This window comes from Trematomus bernacchii, unplaced genomic scaffold (genome assembly GCF_902827165.1).
Source record: "Trematomus bernacchii unplaced genomic scaffold, fTreBer1.1, whole genome shotgun sequence".
NCBI classification, from domain to species: domain Eukaryota; kingdom Metazoa; phylum Chordata; class Actinopteri; order Perciformes; family Nototheniidae; genus Trematomus; species Trematomus bernacchii.
The window spans coordinates 417,528-439,876 of record NW_022987552.1 but is presented as its reverse complement, the minus strand read 5'-3'; the positions used below and the strand labels follow the sequence as shown (position 1 = coordinate 439,876).

The 22,349-nt window shown below is 38.1% G+C and overlaps 1 protein-coding gene across 4 annotated transcripts in view; it reads left to right on the top strand.

Annotated features, from left to right (window-relative positions):
- The window catches only part of LOC117477181 (sorting nexin-14-like), a 35,779-nt gene that overhangs the window by 4,278 nt on the left and 9,152 nt on the right, over positions 1-22,349 (top strand). For 3 of the 4 annotated variants that reach the window (XR_004555313.1, XM_034123832.1, XM_034123830.1), the window contains exons 6-24: positions 242-285; positions 1,503-1,590; positions 1,815-1,899; positions 2,983-3,139; positions 3,515-3,590; positions 3,947-3,991; positions 4,192-4,272; positions 5,294-5,408; positions 6,148-6,303; positions 6,971-7,095; positions 10,030-10,088; positions 12,481-12,507; positions 13,281-13,413; positions 13,681-13,867; positions 14,726-14,809; positions 14,930-15,030; positions 15,483-15,594; positions 17,027-17,067; positions 18,868-18,987. Coding sequence is in view for 3 of the 4 variants with exons in the window: in XM_034123832.1 (XP_033979723.1) it covers positions 242-285; positions 1,503-1,590; positions 1,815-1,899; positions 2,983-3,139; positions 3,515-3,590; positions 3,947-3,991; positions 4,192-4,272; positions 5,294-5,408; positions 6,148-6,303; positions 6,971-7,095; positions 10,030-10,088; positions 12,481-12,507; positions 13,281-13,413; positions 13,681-13,867; positions 14,726-14,809; positions 14,930-15,030; positions 15,483-15,594; positions 17,027-17,067; positions 18,868-18,987 (1,836 nt within the window). In the remaining variant the exon portion in view is untranslated. The remainder of the gene's footprint in view (positions 1-241; positions 286-1,502; positions 1,591-1,814; positions 1,900-2,982; positions 3,140-3,514; positions 3,591-3,946; positions 3,992-4,191; positions 4,273-5,293; positions 5,409-6,147; positions 6,304-6,970; positions 7,096-10,029; positions 10,089-12,480; positions 12,508-13,280; positions 13,414-13,680; positions 13,868-14,725; positions 14,810-14,929; positions 15,031-15,482; positions 15,595-17,026; positions 17,068-18,867; positions 18,988-22,349) is intronic. The other variant, XM_034123833.1, reaches the window with a different exon arrangement.

The window sequence follows — 22,349 nt, the reverse complement described above, 5'->3', positions numbered from 1 at the left end:
AAGAGGTTCATCCAGTCGTGAATCTAGGTTTTAAGTTCATATGAAGAGTCAAAAATAATATATAAAAAACTGAAAATATCTTAATTTATTGCCTAAAAAAAGGAATTGTTAATCATTCCAGAAAGACATATTGAAAGTAAAATTGAAAAGCATTCTTTCTTTTTAAAAATGATTATCTGTCTCTTTAAAAAACACATCAGTTGAGATGTCTTTGTTGTCTCCTTCTCCCTTCTCCCTGTAGGTGTTCGAGTTAGTTCTGGAGAACTTTGTGTACCCGTGGTACCGGTGAGTGTTTCCTTGTTTTCAGAGTGTTATTTTTCTCACAGACGGACGTAGAGAAGTTGTTTTAAGATTCAAAGATTCAAAGGTGTTATCGTCACATGCACATAAGCTTCAGTGTAGAAATGGACCTGAGCCAACATGCCACATATCATAAAATACAAATAAAAAATAGTGCAAGAAGTCTATATACATGTAAATAGAATATGATATATACAAGGAAGCTCCATAGTTTCTCTTAGAATAAAATCACACTGTACATTGATATATTCAGTTTAATATTTAATATCCCATCTGTCACATAATTATGTATATTTATTACATGGCTTAGTTGAATACTCGATTCTGATTGGTCAATTCAGAACACGTTGTTAATCCAGTACAGACCGCTGTCGTCGTTGTTAAGGACGCTCTCATCTGCAGAAAGAAGTCCGGTCGATTGAACTGTATACAGTTTGGCCCGGGACAAGGAAACAGCGGAGAAGTAACGGGGCAGAAACCCTCCTTTTTACGCAGCGGTCCTGACACAGACACCAAACGGCAAAACATATTCAGTGTGCAGTTCCTTTGGCATTAGGGCAGGGATATCTAGATACTTTCCAAGCTTTGACATCATGGATTGTGCTACTTATAAAGCAAGCAACGGTGTTTTCAAATCTGTAATCAAAAAGGTCAGCGAAAACGCTATCGAAGCAGTTCCTACCGTTGCTACGTAGTTCAAACGGTAACAACGGACTATTTTTCTTAGCGGATGCATGTCATTTTAAATCAATAAAACTATTTTTTAAAAGCATTTCAATTAATATTGGGAGTCATGTCGTTACTTTGTTGAGAATGTGGCCGGGATAATGTAAATTCAACATGTATATTTTCTACTTTCTTGTGTATTTCTTGTCTTTTAATTTTGATTGTACAATGCCATGTCTTTGTATGCTGCTGCAACGCAAACAATTCCCAATTTGGGATCAATAAAGTACTATTTAACTTATCTTGAAAATCTGAGGTCACAGGCTCCTCCAACAGAACACAATACAACAGATACAATAGTGCAAGTAAATAAAATAGAATAGAAATAGTGCAGAATAGTCTATATACAAGTAATTGGAATATTGACAGAATGTAAAATGTAATGATGTACATTAAGACGAAATTAAATACGGTTTATTACGGTGATAACTATTTAGATAAATGAGTAAATTAAATCTCCTTCTTCCTGTTTTCAGGGACATCACGGACGACGATGCGTGTGTCGATGAACTCAGGATGACTTTTCGTTTCTTCGCCTCGGTTCTCGTTCGCCGCGCTCAGAAGGTCCGTGTCAGGTTTCTTTTTAAAGAGCGAGAGAGGCTGTTAAAAAACCATATTTCTGATCATCAAAAGACTTAAAATGTTAGTTTTTGTGAATAAAATGTCAGATAAAGAAAAGGATGAATTCCAACAGGCCACTAGATATCATTGATTTTATCATTAAATGTTCTTTATAGTGACATTTCATCACATAAACGGTCTGGTCTTGGTCGTGTGTTTGTCGGCAGGTTGATGTTCCTGCTGTGTTTGCAGACAAAGTGATGAAAGCTGGAATGAAGCACATTGAAATTATTGCAAAAGCTCATAGAAAAGGTAAGAATCTGCATTATTACGGTCTGTACTACTGTCCTATTGACCTCTGAAACGTCACAATCGACCAATCAGAATCGAGTATTCGACTAAGCCATGTAATATTAAGTGCATTTATATTCATTTATTTAATTACACTTCAAGCTAAACCAGTGATTCAGCTACTTTACTTTCGCTTCCTATGTTTATTTAATTTTCTCTTTCTTCACATTTTTGCTTTCAATTTTGTATCTTTTATTTAAATATTTTTATCTTACTTCAACTTCTTACATGTATAAAATATTTCTATTTATTTATCTTTCATTCTAAACTGTCACAAAACCCAATTTCCTCCGTGATAAATAACCTTTGTGGGGATTTTCTTTAAATCAACCATGAAGATGTGTGTGGTGCGTTCAGGGACCCTCAGTAACCTGTGTGTGTGTGTGTGTGTGTGTGTGTGTGTGTGTGTGTGTGTGTGTGTGTGTGTGTGTGTGTGTGTGTGTGTGTGTGTGTGTGTGTGTGTGTGTGTGTGTGTGTGTGTGTGTGTGTGTGGTGTGTGTGTGTGTGTGTGTGTGTGTGTGTGTGTGTGTGTGTGTGTGTGTGTGTGTGTGTGTGTGTGTGTGTGTGTGTGTGTGTGTGTGTGTGTGTGTGTGTGTGTGTGTGTGTGTGTGTGTGTGTGTGTGTGTGTGTGTGTGTGTGTGTGTGTGTGTGTGTGTGTGTGGTGCGCATTCAGGGACCCTCAGTAACTTTGATTATTTCTGTGTATAGTTCAGAGTGTGGTGCGTTCAGGGACCCACAGTAACTTTGATTATGTCTGTGTATAGTTCAGAGTGTGGTGCGTTCAGGGACCCTCAGTAACTCTGATTATTTCTGTGTATAGTTCAGAGTGTGGTACGTTCAGGGACCCTCAGTAACTTTGAATATATGTGTGTATATTTCAGAGTGTGGTGCGTTCAGGGACCCTCAGTAACTTTGATTATATGTGTGTATAGTTCAGAGTGTGGTGCGTTCAGGGACCCTCAGTAACTTTGAATATATGTGTGTATATTTCAGAGTGTGGTGCGTTCAGGGACCCTCATTAACTCTGATTATGTCTGTGTATAGTTCAGAGTGTGGAGGGTTTGCAGCAGGCGGCTCTGGATGAATTTGGCGCTGATCTCCACATCGCGCTGCGCAGCCGCAAAGACGAGCTGCTCTACCTCCGAAAACTCACAGAGATGCTGTTTCCTTACGTCATGCCGCCCAAAGCCACCGACTGCAGGTAGGACACGTACAGCATTTACCTGTCAGGGTAGAAAAGTGTATACAAATATACTATATACTATAAACTATAATCTAATATATTCAAATGTAGATTGGGCTGAAAGCAAATCATTTTGAGCGCCCCCTAGTGGTCCGTGAGTATATTGGTAACATTTCACATTTGAAATAAATAAATAATAAATTCAAAGTGTTTCTCAAATTGTTTAAAAATGAGTGTGTAAACATAACTTGTGTTTAATGTTTTATTCCTCTGGATTGTGGGGGACGTTATTTCGATCTCTCTGTCTGTCTCTCACCGGCCAGAAGACATGAGAAAGTGGACTTTGTATAATAGGAGACCTTTTAAATATATTCTAAACCTTTTTTAACGCAGGTCTCTGTCTCTGCTGCTGCGGGAGGTGATGTCTGGATCCGTCATGTTGCCCACCATGGACTTCATGGCCGACCCTGTGAGTAACTGCTTTTATAATCAAATAAACAACTACTAAGAGTGATGTTAAAGCACGGGTTCATGTTTCGTCTGGCAGAGTTATGAGTTATGCACTGTAGGGATTCTGTAAAACGTCATTTATTTGGTTTATTGTAGAAGAAAACCCTTTAATTCAATCGACCGTTTAAGATTGAATTAGTAACGATCAAGAGCATTAGATTATGTAAGAATATTCCTCATGTTTCTTTGTTTTTAGATGAAAATAGTACAAAATAATATGAAATAACTTCATAATTATGTCCAAAACTCACTTTCCACTCTGTGTTTTAAAGGTTTTTTAATATAAAAATACTAATATTTGTCTTTGTTTTCCAGGATACTGTGAACCTCATGGTGCTGATATTTGTTGATGACACTCCAGTAAGTAAACAAAACATTTCATAAATACTGATCCTTTTACTTTACAGGTAAATCAGGGAATATAAGATGAGAAAAAATAATCTGCTGCGTGGAAATGTAACCTTTTTTAATTACATTTGAGTGGATATTTCTTTTTTACTCCACTTCCTCGTGTATTGGTTCTGGATTCATTTGAATAAAATCATCTTTTGTGTCTCCAGCTCGATCCGGCCACCGAGCCCCCGTCTCCACTCGTTCCTTTTTTACAGAAATACGCTGACGTCAGCAACAAGAAGCAGTCTGTGAGTACCTCGCTTTTTAATTTAAATGAATAAATACTTCTTACTCTAGTTTCCTAAACCTGTATCCCCCTCCGCCACCTCATGATAGAAAGTGTGTCTGCGTCTCCTTTGTGTATCTTGTGGTTTCTGATATTAATACTATTAAAGCTTTATATTTACAGCACTTTTCCTACACAGGATGTTGCTCAAAGTGCTTGGACAGTTTACAAATATTAGCACACATGCATGGCGGGTAAACGGATGCGTACATGACCTCAAAAAGGTAAAAAATCAAGAGAATAAATACAATAAAATAATCTAAAAGTAAACGACAGATAACCCATGCTTCGGTAAAAGCAAGACAGGAACAAGACGTGTGTGTGTGTGTGTGTGTGTGTGTGTGTGTGTGTGTGTGTGTGTGTGTGTGTGTGTGTGTGTGTGTGTGTGTGTGTGTGTGTGTGTGTGTGTGTGTGTGTGTGTGTGTGTGTGTGTGTGTGTGTGTGTGTGTGTGTGTGTGTGTGTGTGTGTGTGTGTGTGTGTGTGTGTGTGTGTGTGTGTGTGTGTGTGTGTGTGTGTGTGTGTGTGTGTCAGAGTGTGTGTGTGTGTGTCAGAGTGTAGTGCGTTCAGGGACCCTCAGTAACCCCAATGTGTGTGTCTCTCTCTCTCTCTCTCTCTCTGTGTGTGAGAGCTTTGCGGGGTCGAGAAAACTTGATAAATTGTTATATTAGTAAAGTACATTTACCGTAACAAACTCACAAATTTGAGTATTTCTAAGATAAGAGACTAATTCACATTGTGATTTGAAGGGACCTTACTGTGAAATTGGGAGGAAATCACCACACTGATTTGGAAAAGGTTACTAACGTATCAAAGGTGTTGTATTACCTGTTCTCCAGCTATGATGAGAACGATAAATATATATATATATATATATATATATATATATATATATATATATCAGTTCAGTCCATGTACCATCAGATAAAGACCAACAGAAGGGTTTTTGCAGTGTTTCATGCAAACCCTCCCTGTTGTCTTGCAGGTTTTGAAGCTGGACCTGAAGGAGATCAGGGAGCAGCAGGATCTACTTTTCCGCTTCATGAACTTCCTGAAGCAGGAAGGAGCCGTGCATGTGCTGCAGTTCTGCCTCACCGTGGGTACGTGCTTCACACAAAAACAAAATGAAACGACAGGACGGTTGATTTTATGGACTGTTAGAATATGTCCGACTGACTGTTAGACAAATCTCACTGGTCCCCGGCTTGAGCTTCAATCTCAGGATCCATGTATTTATGATCCTCTCCAGAATGGAAGTAGTCATCATATACAAAGAAAATAAATTCGGACTTTTTCTAAAAATTCTGACTTTTTCTCAAAATTCTGATCTTTTTCTCAAAATCTCAAATTCTGACATTTTCTCTCAAAATTCTGACTTTTTCTCAAAAATCGAAAAAATTATGACTTTTGCTCAAAATCTCAAAATGTTAATCTCAGGATCCATGTATTTATGATCCTCTCCAGAATGGAAGTAGTCATCACATACAGAGCATCAACTAGTTCCTGAACAGTGTCCTTCACATGCTGATATCCAAGAGAGGGAGTTACACAGTCACAAGATGGAGGAATAGAAAGCAGTATTCAATGTTTACTTCAGATTAGCTCCACGTCAGAAATGAGCATGCTTGTCATATGTCTATCTCCATAGAGGCTGAATCATCATGTTAATCACATAGCTATCATATGCCTCAAACAGTCCTGATGCTCTTCTAGGTAATCATACATCCTGTCATGCACACAGCTACAGTTGGGATACCTTTGTTATCATGTTACTCTCAGATTGATAGAGGACATTCAGGATTTTCCCAACACTGACCCGTGTGGTTGTTTTTCCTGCAGAGGAGTTCAACGATCAGATCCTGAGTCCTGATCTGAGTGACTCTGAGCTGCAGCGTCTCCACGGAGAGGTCGTTCGCATCTACGAGACGTACTGCCTCGAGGAGAGCATCGACAAGATCAGCTTCGACCCCTTCATCGTGGACGAGATCAGGAACAGTGAGAGGCTTTACAACTTCATATATACACTGATTATATCTTTAAGTGTTGATTTAAGGCGTTGTAACCTCATAAATACTCTGATTATATCTTTCAGATACAGACAATGTTAAGTGCTACATGTTTCTGTTGTTGTTGTTGTTGTTTACTGTCCCTGTGCCTCTCTCTCAGTTGCTTTATTTCCGTACTTTCAGAGTTGATTTACGGCTTTAAAACCTCATAAATACACTAATTATATATTTCAGTGTTGATTTGTAGTATTAAGACTTTGCGCTTCATGTTTCTGGTGTTGTTGTTGTTGTTTACTGTCCTGTGTCTCTCAGTTTCTATAGGTCCGTACGGCAGCGTGGTGAAACTCTTACGTGCTTCACGTTTCTGTTGTTGTTGTTTACTGTCCTGTGTCTCTCAGTTGCTATAGGTCCGTACGGCGGCGTGGTGAAGCCCTTACGTGCTACATGTTTCTGTTGTTGTTGTTTACTGTCCTGTGTCTCTCAGTTGCTATAGGTCCGTACGGCGGCGTGGTGAAACTCTTACGTGCTACATGTTGTTGTTGTTTACTGTCCTGTGTCTCTCAGTTGCTATAGGTCCGTACGGCGGCGTGGTGAAACTCTTACGTGCTTCATGTTTCTGTTGTTGTTGTTGTTTACTCTCCCTGTGTCACTCTCAGTTGCTATAGGTCCGTACGACGGCGTGGTGAAGCTCCAGACGATGCACTGTCTGTTCGAAGCGTACGAACACGTGCTGTCTCTGCTGGAGAGAGTCTTCACCCCCATGTTCTGCCACAGTGACGAGGTGACAGCTCTTTATTAGCATGTGGTTTAAATATCTGCAAATAACTTTAGATTAAATGTAAATATTTATTTGTTTGTGCGAATAACACTTGGATTTAAAGGTCACCTATCATGCAAGATCCACTTCTCCATGTCTGTTCTACATCAACATGTGTCCCCTCTTCTTCATGTCTCTGCTACATCAACATGTGTCCCCTCTTCTTCATGTCTCTTCTACATCAACATGTGTCCCCTCTTCTTCATGTCTCTTCTACATCAACATGTGTCCCCTCTTCTTCATGTCTGTTCTACATCAACATGTGTCCCCTCTTCTTCATGTCTCTTCTACATCAATATGTGTCCCCTCTTCTTCATGTCTCTTCTACATCAACATGTGTCCCCTCTTCTTCATGTCTCTTCTTCATCACCATGTGTCCCCTCTTCTTCATGTCTCTTCTACATCAACATGTGTCCCCTCTTCTTCATGTCTCTTCTACATCAACATGTGTCCCCTCTTCTTCATGTCTCTTCTACATCAACATGTGTCCCCTCTTCTTCATGTCTCTTCTACATCACCATGTGTCCCTCTTCTTCATGTCTCTTCTACATCACCATGTGTCCCCACTTCTTCATGTCTCTTCTTCATCAACATGTGTCCCCTCTTCTTCATGTCTCTTCTACATCAACATATGTCCCCTCTTCTTCATGTCTCTTCTACATCACCATGTGTCCCCTCTTCTTCATGTCTCTTCTACATCAACATGTGTCCCCTCTTCTTCATGTCTCTTCTACATCAACATGTGTCCCCTCTTCTTCATGTCTCTTCTACATCACCATGTGTCCCCTCTTCTTCATGTCTCTTCTACATCAACATGTGTCCCCTCTTCTTCATGTCTCTTCTACATCAACATGTGTCCCCTCTTCTTCATGTCTCTTCTACATCAACATGTGTCCCCTCTTCTTCATGTCTCTTCTACATCAACATGTGTCCCCTCTTCTTCATGTCTCTTCTACATCAACATTTGTCCCCTCTTCTTCATGTCCTTTTCTACATCAACCATGTGTCCCCCTTCTTCATGTCTCTTCTACATCAACATGTGGTCCCCTCTCTCTTCATGTCTCTTCTACATCACCATGTGTCCCCTCTTCTTCATGTCTCTTCTACATCAACATGTGTCCCCTCTTCTTCATGTCTCTTCTACATCACCATGTGTCCCCTCTTCTTCATGTCTCTTCTACATCAACATGTGTCCCCTCTGCTTCATGTCTCTCTACATCAACATGTGTCCCCCTCTCTTCATGTCTCTTCTACATCAACATGTGTCCCCTCTTCTTCATGTCCTCTTCTACATCAACATGTGTCCCCTCTTCTTCATGTCTCTTCTACATCACCATGTGTCCCCTTTCTTCATGTCTCCTCTACATCACATGTGTCCCCCTCTTTTATGTCTCTTCTACATCCAACATGTGTCCCCTCTTCTTCATGTCTCTTCTACATCAACATGTGTCCCCTCTTCTTCATGTCTAATTCTCTTCTATGTCTCTTTACATCAACATGTGGTCCCCTCTTCTTCATGTCTCTTCTACATCAACATGTGTCCCCCTCTTCTTCATGTCTCTTCTACATCAACATGTGTCCCCTCTTCTTCATGTCTCTTCTACATCAACATGTGTCCCCTCTTCTTCATGTCTCTTCTACATCAACATGTTGTCCCCTCTTCTTCATGTCTCTTCTACATCAACATGTGTCCCCTCTTCTTCATGTCTCTTCTACATCAACATGTGTCCCCTCTTCTTCATGTCTCTTCTACATCAACATGTGTCCCTCTTCTTCATGTCTCTTCTACATCAACATGTGTCCCCTCTTCTTCATGGTCTCTGCTACATCAACATGTGTCCCCTCTTCTTCATGTCTCTTCTACATCAACATGTGTCCCCTCTTCTTCATGTCTCTTCTACATCAACATGTGTCCCCTCTTCTTCATGTCTCTTCTACATCAAACATGTGTCCCCTCTTCTTCATGTCTCTTCTACATCACATGTGTCCCCCTCGTCTTCATGTCTTTCTACATCAACATGTGTCCCCTCTTCTTCATGTCTCTTCTACATCAACATGTGTCCCCTCTTCTTCATGTCTCTTCTACATCAACATGTGTCCCCTCTTCTCATGTCTCTTCTACATCAACATGTGTCCCCTCTTCTTCATGTCTTTTCTACATCAACATGTGTCCCCTCTTCTTCATGTCTCTGCTACATCAACATGTGTCCCCTCTTCTTCATGTCTCTTCTACATCAACATGTGTCCCCTCTTCTTCATGTCTCTTCTACATCAACATGTGTCCCCTCTTCTTCATGTCTCTTCTTCATCAACATGTGTCCCCTCTTCTCATGTCTCTGCTACATCAACATGTGTCCCCTCTTCTTCATGTCTCTTCTACATCAACATGTGTCCCCTCTTCTTCATGTCTCTTCTACATCAACATGTGTCCCCTCTGTGTAAAGAGACTCTGAAAGTTTCAGGAACAAAGATTCTCTCTCTTTTTGATCCATTTCTATAAAAACCTGTCTGAAAATGAGCTGATCAGATTTTGGCCACTTTATGATGTCACAATGTTTTTTGTCTTGTGTAACCATTAGCCAATCAGCAACCAAGGTAACCCCCCCCCCCCCCCCCCCCACCTTATCACCTGAACCTCCTCCTAGAGCACCATTGTGTTGCTTTAAACCAATCATCTCTCAGAGGGGGGTGGCCAGCTGCAGCTCATTAGCATTTAAAGCTACAGACACATAATCAGCACTTTTGGAACAGAGAAATCAAAGTAACTGATCGTAATGTAAGATGTGTTGCTTTATTATTAATTAAACTATCCAACAGAATGCTCTCTTACTTGGGTAATGTATTGGCGTGTGATTCAAGCTTCAACTCGTATATTAATTGTTATTTGTCTGTGTTCAGTACTTCAGACACCTGCTGAGAGGAGCAGAGTCTCCCACCAGGAACTCAAGAATCAGCAGGTTGGTTTAATCATTTATATTCATATGTTTACTTAGCTGTTAATGCATATTTCACATGGAATGGTGGCAAAGAGAATTAGGAAAAATAGGTATTAAGAATGAGAAAAAGGTTATTATGCAAACACCTGATCACCAATTTGTATTAACCGATAATGATTTCCTCAATGACTCGATATCTTGTTAAAAATTGTGATTTGTGTTTCCAAATGTCTACGTAACTTTAGATATTTAGTTCTCTGTCATAGAGGGGTTAGGAAACGTGGAAATATTCACATTTAAGAAGCTGGAAACATCGAATTATCATAAAAAAAAAAATGAAACCGTTCCTAAACAGTATAAATATTAGTCAAAAAAGTCAACCATTTATTAATAGTTAAAGGATTACATTTGCGGCTCTTATTTACATGATATCAACACCACAGATATTGAAACTAGGGTGACCAGATGTCCCGCTTTGTGCATATTTATCATTTTCCCCGTGTCCCACAAATTGAGACGATGTCCCCGCACTTGATTATTCAATAGCTAGATAACAAAAGAGAGCTATCACCCTTAGCTGTGTCAGAAATCAACTTATAGTAAAGTGTTGGAAGTCATATATATAGGCTATAGTTTCAATATAAAGGTTTATTTTTTAGGGTTGGATGGACATTATATTGAAACCTAAACTACTGACTAAAATGTCCCGCATTGTCCCACACAAACACACTCTTGGTTCCACTTGTGGTCACCTCGTCACCCTGATTGAAACCATGAAGTGAACTGGGTTTATCACAGTAAACATTAGATGGATGTAATAACAGCCTAATTATTTAATATAGTTTTATCGGTAACACTTCATATTAAGGTACACATATTCCCCATCAACTAGTTGTTAATTAGCATGCATATTAGCAGTATATTGTCTCTTTATTAGTCATTATCAAACACATATGAATGCTTTATTCTACATGACCATATTCTACAAGTACTAGGCCATTAGTTGAGAGTTATAACCCTCTAATTAGTGCTGATTTATTGCAAGTAAAGAAGTTGTTGTACATAAGTTTGGGTCTTAATATGCTCTGCTCAATATGCAGTAGCAGTACCACAAGAATAGTAATTCTCCCATAATCACACCGAACAAATATATTCTTATGTAACAAGAAAGGAAACTACAAGTTTTAGTTGTGTCAAAATAGGTATTTCGGTAACACTTCATATTAAGGGACACATATTCCCCATCAACTAGTTGTTAATTAGCATGCATATTAGCAGTATATTGTCTCTTTATTAGTCATTATAAAACACATGTTAATGCCTTATTCTACATGACCATATTCTACAAGTAATAAGCCATTAGTTGAGAGTTTTTCCTCAATAACCCTCTGATTAGTGCTGATTTATTGCAAGTAAGGAAGTTGTTGTACATGAGTTTGGGTCTTAACCTGTTTTTAAATTTTTATTAATTTTTTTTATTTTAATTTTTTTTCTTTAAATGGAATGAATACCTATGGTGATAATTCAATGTAATACATCATTTGTATAGTCTGGTACCTGAAAAAGGTCAAATGGCACTGATGGAACCAGATGTACCCAAATGTGCCGAAAGCTTATTCCGCCTGGAACTGTTTTTTTCTAAATCTCTCTAAAAAGGTCAAATTTCACTTGTTTTGCCTCAATCTTGATACAGGGTACTTATTATATGTTATAGTTTGGATTCCTAAAGCTTTTAGTCTACCATCCCATCATTCAAGGGTGGTTTTCACTATAAGTAATGTTTTTTCTTTAGGCGGAGGTAAGAATTTACCTTTTTTTACTATGTTCCATCTGAATTTACTCTGACTGAGAAAAATCTATATTGATTCTGACACTTCTACATCCAACTCACAGATGTAACCTTGCTTTGATAAAAGAAATTATTCATATAACCCTTTTAGAAGTGAAGTTGTAGTCATTTGTTTTGGGCATGTCATTTTCGAGCCTGAAACCTGAAAAACAGGCTCGGGGCTTAACAGGTTAATCTGTTCGATATGGGCCTAATGAGGCAGCAGTACCACAAGAATAGTAATTCTCCCATAATCACACCAAACAAATATATTCTTATGTAACAAGAAATGAAACTACAAGTGTTTATTGTGTCAAAATAACTCAAAATGAGGTATTTCTAACTAAGAATATGTTCCCTATTTTAAAGTGAAGTCTTGTTCATAAAAAACAAGCTAGTAGTTTGACTGTAATGTGTGAATGAACAACTAGTTGATGGTGAATAAGTGAACCTTAACATAAAGCGTTACCGGTTTATCAAACTACCTGAGTCCAGTAGTGAGAACTGTCCTCTGAATACACACACCGTCTTTTAAGGTGTTTCATCCAAACTGTGGTCATAAGTTGCTTTTGCATCTTGTTCCAGAAATAGCTTCAGTTGTGACGAGAGTCGGTGAGTAAATGTTCTGCATGTTTCGCTGCTGAAAGCTGCTCAGAGTGATGCATGCCGTTTATATGCATTCTTTTTTATATTCCACATCTGGAGACACGGCTGAGCTTTGGTGCTTGGTCATATGTCACGCTGATGATTGCACTTTTGTTTTAACCTCACGTTTGAGTTAAATAATGCATCTCTGAACACATGGGATTTAAAAAGTCAGAACGGGAGTCAATGTGGCAAAAATATTTAGTTAACATGTCTGTTGTTTATATGTTTCTGTATTGTTTCCATTGTGTTAGAGGCTAGATTATACACCTGAACATCAGCAGGAGAGGACTCTTTAAAGTAGAGACACTACATACTGATATACACCTGAACATCAGCAGGAGAGGACTCTTTAAAGTAGAGACACTACATACTGATATACACCTGAACATCAGCAGGAGAGGACTCTTTAAAGTAGAGACACTACATACTGATATACACCTGAACATCAGCAGGAGAGCACTCTTTAAAGTAGAGACACTACATACTGATATACACCTGAACATCAGCAGGAGAGGACTCTTTAAAGTAGAGACACTACATACTGATATACACCTGAACATCAGCAGGAGAGGACTCTTTAAAGTAGAGACACTACATACTGATATACACCTGAACATCAGCAGGAGAGGACTCTTTAAAGTAGAGACACTACATACTGATATACACCTGAACATCAGCAGGAGAGGACTCTTTAAAGTAGAGACACTAAAGTGAGTAATTGTCTCTGCTCTCTGTAGGAACATGTCGAAGCGAGGCGAGTCGTTTGGCATCAGCAGGATTGGCAGTAAAATAAAAGGTGTGTTTAGAAACACGACGATGGAGGGAGCGATGTTGCCGCCCTGCAACATGAACGATATGGACGAAGACATGGTGAGGGTTTCACTTCTTCTTCCTAATTTAAAGAGTTCTGTCTGTACACTAGCACAGCTTTCTCTGAGGATGAAGACTCCCACGCTCACTTCAACACCCTCAAATGAATTGGTGTTACTCTCTCCTTTCTCAATTAGTAACACAACGAGGACTAGTCTTACTTTGTTTCTAAGACACCATTAGTCCTGCTGTAGGGAAGCTGTGTCCTAAGTGAACTCATAGAAAGGAAATAGGAAAGTATTTTAGATGTCTTGTGTCTCCTTGCAGGTGGAGGAGGCGACGGTGGTGATGGAGGACGACTCCCCCGCGGAGCCTCCCTGCTCAGCTGGCTCTCTGAGGAACCTTTCCTTCTGGAGCATCGGCATCCCGTACATCGACCTCTGTGACGACGACAACAAGAGAGACAAGATCCCCGTGTTCTGCATCGATGTGGAGAGAAACGACCGGAAGGAAGGTAACAAAGTCCTCAGTCAGCGAGGTCACATGGGCGAAGATTTAGATGTGAGGAGGGCGATGAAACGAAAGTTAAAAAATACTGTTAACTCCGGGGTAAGCCTGCCATGAAAGCCCAACGTTTACTTTCAAAATAAAAGCCCCATAAAGTATCTGTATACTTAAAGCAAGCTCCAGGAGAGGCTTGTTTTTCAAAATAAAAGCCCCAGTTAGTTAGTAAGCAAGCTCCAGGAGAGGCTTGTTTTTCAAAATAAAAGCCCCAGTTAGTAAGCTAGCTCCAGGAGAGGATTGTTTTTCAGAATAAATGCTCCATAACGTAACTGTATACTTAAAGCAAGCTCCAGGAGATGCTTGTTTTTCAAAATAAAAGCTCCATAACGTAACTGTATACTTAAAGCAAGCTCCAGCAGAATCTTGCTTTTCAAAATAAAAGCGCCAGTAAGTAACTGTATACTTAAATTAAGCTCCAAGAGAGGCTTGTTTTTCAAAATAAAAGCGCCAGTTTGTAACTGTATACTTAAAGCAACCTCCAGGAGAGGCTTGTTTTTCAAAATAAAAGTGCCAGTTTGTAACTGTATACTTAAAGCAACCTCCAGGAGAGGCTTGTTTTTCAAAATAAAAGCGCCAGTTTGTAACTGTATACTTAAAGCAAACTCCAGGAGAGGCTTGTTTTTCAAAATAAAAGCCCCATAACGTAAGTGTATACTTTACTGCAGGCTCCAGGAGAGACTTGTTTTTCAAAATAAAAGCGCCACAGAGTAACTGTATCTGAACCTTGTGTAAAATGTCTATTTGATTGTAAAATACTTTCTCCTTATGTACATATTAATGTAATTTATGAATCTTCTTCTTCTTCCAGTTGGTCATGAAACAGAGAAGTGGTCGGTCTTCAGAAGATATCTGGAGTTCTACGTCCTTGAATCAAAACTCACCGAGTTTCACGGTACTTTCACTCGAAACTCTTTCATATTTCCCAATATCACAATACCAGCTTATACCTATCTACTGTCGGTTCCTTATATTATATATCCACTCAGCTTTATTTATTATGATTTTATTCCAGGCACGTTTGCAGACGCTCAGCTTCCGTCCAAAAGAATAATCGGACCCAAGAATTTGGACTTCCTCGAATCCAAGAGAGAAGAGTTTGAGGAATATTTACAGGTATTTAAAACCTTGATTTTGTGAACAAAAGACACTTTAATTAATTTAATATAAGGAGTATTAGATTCATTTCTTTATCGTCAATAGAGGGCAGTAAAACAAAACAAATGTCAACACAAATAGGAAAGATGTTTAGTGGGAAGAAGCATTTTAAATGTCCTTATTATTACATTTATTTTATAGATTAAGTCTTCATATCTATACTCGGTCTATGAGCAATTACCATTTATTTCACTTAGTATTAAATGTAGTGTGTAGTGAGGAAAACAGCAGATAAGTAACATGTTTTTTTACATTTAAATTCATTATTTGGTAGGGGTTATAGGGAAAACTAAACACATAACACCACAGAGGAATACAGTAGTCAGTAATAATAACAATAATGAAAACTAATGATATCAAATCTGTTTGTGTCTCTCTCTCTCTCTCTCTCTCTCTGTGTGTGTGTGCAGAGGCTCCTTCAGCACGCGGAGCTCAGTAACTCTCAGCTGTTGGCAGACTTCCTGTCTCCTCACAGCATGGAGTCTCAGTTCCTGGAGAGAATGCTGCCCGACGTCAACCTGGGTTTGTGCTCACGATACATTTGTGACGGGATGATTTATTTACAAAATAACTACAAGAAACATAGACGGTCAAATAATAAATATAAAAAATTAAATAAAAACTGTACAGTGACGAGCATTATTGAAAACAGCAAGAAAACGTAGTGGCAGATTCGTAATTGCAAGTTATTATTGACCTTTATTACTAATCAGAGAGTGTTTTTTTGTAATGGTATTTATGCAAAGGAGCTGCATAGTTTCATTTCAGAGCGATCTGCACTGTGCTTAGAGATAATTTGTTTTAAAATGTAGTGAGGTAAAGTCAAAAAGTCGACTATCGAAAAAAACGACAAGTCCGGAACTGAACTCACGGTAGAAATACTTTATTACTTATCGGATCTTCACAAACAAGATATCAGCTACCAAGCTGAGATTCCACAGATTCTACAGGTATGAGTATCATCACTGAGCGATCAGAACTCGCGACAGGGGAAGCAAACCCAGACATCACACCACGTAGCTTTACTGAGCAAAAACTGAAAATGTTCTTAACTTTGCTGTTTTTCTGATCAAAAGTCGTGTTAATGGCATTAAAACGATAACAACGCTGCTGAACGATAATCCAATGTGTCTGTGTCACTTAGAAATGATTCCTGATAATCCATCATTCCATTTTTATGTCAATAACGGAGATTTCATATTAGCTGCTACCAGAGTGTATGACAGCTTCCGGTGTTGGGCATTCTGGCTGCGCATCACTCATTCACCAATGGGTAATGTTTAGATGGATTGTAGGAACTTCCCCTCGATTCTATTCGCTCTAACGGTTCTCAAGAGGTGTCAATCATCAAAATCGACGAGGGGGGCCAGAGATATGGAAAATGCACCCAAATGACCCCAGAAGTGTTTTTTTTTTTCTAAATCTCTCTAGAAAGGTCAAATGTCACTTGTTTTGCATCAATCTTGATACAGGGTACTTATTATATGTTATAGTTTGGATTCCTAAAGCTTTTAGTCTACTAACCCATCATTCAAGGGTAGTTTTCACTATAAGTAAGGTTTTTTTTTTTGGACGGACACTATAATTTACAGTTTTTTACTATGTTCAATCTGAATTTTCTTTAAAATAAAAAACATCTATATTGATTCTGACTTTTCTACATCCAACTCACAGGTTTATCATTACTTTGAGAAAAAAGATTATTAATGTAACCCTTTTAGAAGGGAAGATATGGTCATTTGTTCTGGGAATGGCCTTTTCGAGCCTGAGACCTGAAAAACAGGCTCAGGGCTGAACAGGTTAAAGGAAATGGAAATGCCTAATTTTTGTGATTCTGAATGAGAGCCGGGAGCTTCAGCCTTTTTTCTAAATATCAACATTCCTTCACTTTTTCCTAATTTTACTTTATTACTTTACTTATCTATCATTTAACTGATTTGTTTTTGTTTCACAGGAAAGATGTTTAAGTCCGTACCGGGGAAGCTGATCAAAGAGGTGAGTCCATTTCTGAGCTGTACTTAATATTGAACTTTAATTTAATCATATCTATCCTCAGTTTCGTGTCTTTAAACGTTATATTGTGAGAAAACGCTGCTGCTTCTTGAAGAGGAGTTGTTGTTGTTGTTGTTGTTTTGGCAGTAGAAGTCACTGGGGGTTATTATTATTATTATAACAGGGGTTAACCAGAGGACCTTCCGGATTATTAATCAGAAAACCTCCTCGGACTCCGGGGGCTTTATTAAGTTCCTCTGTGAGGAAAACAAATAATGATTCAGCCCCGAGAGATTTCTTATTATTCTCCCAGAGCGGCTCATTAGAGAAGTGACGACAACACAAGACGAAATCAGACGAGCTGAAATAAAGATTAGTTATACAGTCAGAGTGTGAGGGCTATTGTAGGTTATCTTAAAGGGGACCTATCATGCAAAATGCACTTTCTGATGTCTTTTATACATCAACATGTGTCCCCGGTGTGTCGGGGAACTCACGCAGCGTCAGGAAATAAAACCCTCTCTCTTTTCCTCCGTACCCAAATCTCTAAAAACGGGGCTACAACGGAGCTGATCCAGATTAGCGTCCGATATGACGTAATATCTGAAATGTGGACCCACGGCCCTATCAGAAACGTTGCTATCAGAAACAATGGCCGACTGTTTTGGACGTAATATGGTCGGTGTTTACATTAGCATCGCTAACACTCAGAGCTAACCTGTACTGGAGAGCATGTGTGTGAAGAAGCAGGAAATAAAAAGGAACTCACCTTGTGGTATAACCGGCAAGAGAGAAAGCCTTTGAGCTCCATACTGTTTCAGAGAGAATCCTTGATAATCCATGATATGGCGTTTCATCACGGCAGTATTTAGTTTAGACAGTAGCTGCCGGGTCCCCCATGAGCTCAGACCCCTCCTTTTTTTTTTTTTGTAAAGCTTTATACCAAAATCAGCACTTTAGAAACAGGAAGTGAAATAGAGGGATATGAGGCATGGCTAGAATGGGTGATCTGTTTGGTATTTTGAGCAAAACACTTCATAGACATGTTTTTTATATATTTGTATATATCTGAGACCTATGCTATTGCCTAGAAATAGCATGATAGGTGACCTTTAAAAAATATGTGGGGGTAATATTCCTATAAATATATCAGATATTGTAAGAGGTTAAAGTCCCCAATTTTACAAGAACAAAAATGGAAATATATGGAGAGAATATTAGATTTTTATTTATTTACGAATAGCGTAAGAGAATATGAGTGTGTTTTGAGCGAATTTATGATTCTATAATCTTGTAATATTTGAGTATTTGAGTATTTCTCCATTTTTGTTTTGTTGAGGAAACATACTCAAATATTATAAGATTATAAAATCATAAATTTGCTCAAAACACACTAATATTCTCTGACGTTATTAGTAAATAAATACATCCTTTAATGAAAAAAAGGTTGCACATTTACAAGTAAAAAAATCTAATATTCTCTCAGATTTAAGGGATACATCTACGAGAAAATCTCCCAAATTAATGAGAAGTTACCCAATTATTCTCTAGGAATAACCAAGACATTCTTTGAGATCACATTTCCTGATTAAACTTATAACACCACTTTTTAAAGGTTTTTCAATGTGTTTTAAAGGTTTTTTGCCTCTCAAATGAACAATATCAATCTGGTATATATATTCAAAATCTTTTCTTAATTACAACCCTTCTCTGACGCCGCAGTTTTTCAATTTTTAACCTTCGAATGTCTGTAACATTCCTTTATAAATCCATCCTGACGCTGACGATATTAACCCTTTACAGAAAGGACAGAACCTGGATCCTTTCCTTCAGTCTTTCTTCAACTCCTGCGAGTCTCCGAAAGCAAAACCCAGCCGCCCAGAACTCACCATCCTGAGCCCGTCCAACGAGAACAACAAGAAGGTCCTACACACACCTAACACACACTCTGTATACACACACCTAACACACACACTATACACACACCTAACACACACACTATACACACACCATCCTGAGCCCGTCCAACGAGAACAACAAGAAGGTCCTACACACACCTAGCACACACTCTGTATACACACACCTAACACACACACTATACACACACCTAACACACACACTATACACACACCTAACACACACACTATACACACACCATCCTGAGCCCATCCAACGAGAACAACAAGAAGGTCCTACACACACCTAGCACACACTCTGTATACACACACACCTAACACACACACCTAACACACACACCTAACACACACCCTAACACACACACCTAACACACACTCTGTATACACACACTATACACACACACTATACACACACCTAACACACACACTATACACACACCTAACACACACACTATACACACACCTAACACACAGCACACACACACACACTATACACACACTATACACACACAGCACACACACACTATACACACACTATACACACACTATACACACACCTAACACACACCTAACACACACACTATACACACAGCAAACACACACACTATACACATACCTAACACACACCTAACACACACACTATACACACAGCAAACACACACACTATACACATACCTAACACACACCTAACACACACACTATACACACAGCAAACACACACACTATACACATACCTAACACACACCTAACACACAGCAAACACACACACTATACACACACCTAACACACAGCATACACACACACTATACACACACTATACACACACCTAACACACAGCATACACACACACTATACACACACCTAACACACACACTAAACACACAGCAAACACACAATAAACAAAACACACACAACTTGGAACAATGTATTAGCTCTGATGTCCTCAGGGGAAACAAATGTGGAAAAGTAAAACAACTTCCTTGAAATTCCTATATATTATTTTCCTGTTTCACATATTTGATCCACTTCCTTCCCTCAGTATAACTATTATATATTTCTAAATTTAATTATTTGTGTATATAATTTTTTCTCTATATAAATGCAATTTTTAAAAAACATAATTACAGTGTTTTTTTTATTTGAAAAACCTGAAAAATATATTTATTTCTATATAAAAATGCAGATTTCTTTCCAGTGGGACATGTGAATGATTACATTGATTTCAATGCATCACATCATAGAGCAGCAACTATTCTGGAAACATGTCATACAGCATGTCTTTGCACCGTGACGTAAACATGACAAACTCAATGAATGGTAAAAAATCCCAAATTGTCCGTAATAAATCACCAGGGTTAAATAAAGCTTTCCCGTCTGCAGAGGATTCAAAGGTCTGTCTTTATCAGGTTTGAGAGGAAAGGAGTTGTCTTTCCCCTCGGGGAGTGTGACGGATAAACCATCATGTTTATCTCCATGGAGACAGGCATGATAAATGATGGTTATTTCCTGCGTGTCAACAGACAAGAAACAGATTCCCACTGGGACTAAATCCTCTATATTGGTCATTTTATGTACATTTTAAACAGAAATTAAACAGGGTGTCTGCGGGGTCTTAAAAAGTATTAAAAGTTGATAAATCAATTTAGCGACAATTAAGGCTATTAAAAAGTATTAAACAGCATTTTCCAAGGTATTACATTTTGTATCTAGTTTCCAATAAGTATATAAATGGTCCAAAGAGGTATTCTACAGTCTGCCTGAATGTAATCATTGCGTAGGTGTGTAGTGTGATTCTGTGTAGTTTATTTATGGCATCCCGTTGGGTTTGACGTCATCTGAACAGGACATCACACGCTCACTGCTTGATAGCGCGAAGGTCCGTTTACGCCGGTTGCTAAGCAACATCGTTATGGGGAAATGCAAGTCTGCGTCCAAATGGTTGGAAGATAAGGAGGAAGGGCAATCAATACTGTATATAGTCAATGTGAGGTAAAGTAACCGGTTAAAACTCCAAGTGGCGATGAGGTCTTAAAATGTATGGAAAGGGTCCAAAGATCCAAAAATACTTCAAGATCCAAAAATACTTAAAGTTCCAAATATACTTAAAGTTCCAAAAATACTTAAAGTTCCAAAAATACTTAAAGTTAAAAAAATACTTAAAGTTCCAAAAATACCGTAAATTCCAAAAATAATTAAGGTTCCAAAAATACTTAAAGTTCCAAATATACTTAAAGTTCCAAAAATACTTAAAGTTCCAAATATACTTAAAGTTCAAAAAATACTTAAAGTTCCAAAAACACTTAAAGTTCCAAATATACTTAAAGTTAAAAAAATACTTAAAGTTCCAAAAATACCGTAAATTCCAAAAATAATTAAAGTTCCAAAAATACTTAAAGTTCCAAATATACTTAAAGTTCCAAAAATACTTAAAGTTCCAAATATACCGCAAATGGTTGGAAGATAAGGAGGAAGGACGATCAATACTGTATATAGTAAATGTGAGGTAAAGTGTGTCGCCAAGGTAACCGGTTAGAACTCCAAGTGGCGATTAGGTCTTAAAATGTATGGAAAGGGTCTTAAAAAGGTCTTAAAAGGTTTTACATTTGACTTCAGGATTCCTGCATATACCCTGCTAAAGTAAGAAAATACACAAATTAAAGCAACTGTTTTTTATGAATGAAGTTATTCAAATGCAAAAAGTAGTAATACTGTATGTTAAGGAGTTAAAACGGACCTTATTGCTGCATAGTTTTGATAGATCAGTTAATTTAATCAATTTCTTTCCCAATTTGGGCACTGCAGCAGAGCACAATAAACAACAACATGCAACTCAAAGCAAGACAACAATATAAGAAATGTCTTTAAAAGGAGTTTTTCTGTAGGGTTAGATAATGCTAATAATGATAAAGAGGTAGCAGGAAGTGGTTTAGGATGTTTTTGAGAACATTTACCACTTTTAATTCACAGAAAATGTTTAAATGTATTAATATTGAAAATTAACTGCTTCAGTCTCAGGGAATATTTACTTTTTCTGATATATTCACCATATTAATGTCAGAGAGTTCTTTATCTTAAATATAGTCGTTTTTCAAGAGTACATTTACCACTTTAATCTCAGATGATATTTACATTTTTATAATATTTTCGTTCGTTTTTTCTTGTTAATAACCCATTTTAACCTCAGAAATAAAAACATTTTTTGTGTTTTTTTTACATTTTCATTTGTTATTCAAATATATTTAGACTTATTGAGATAAAATAGCAAATATACGAGAAAAAACTTGAAGATTACAAGAAAAAACTCAGATATTCCCTGAGATTGAAGGGGTACATCTACTCAACAAAATACTACATTTATGAGAAACAACG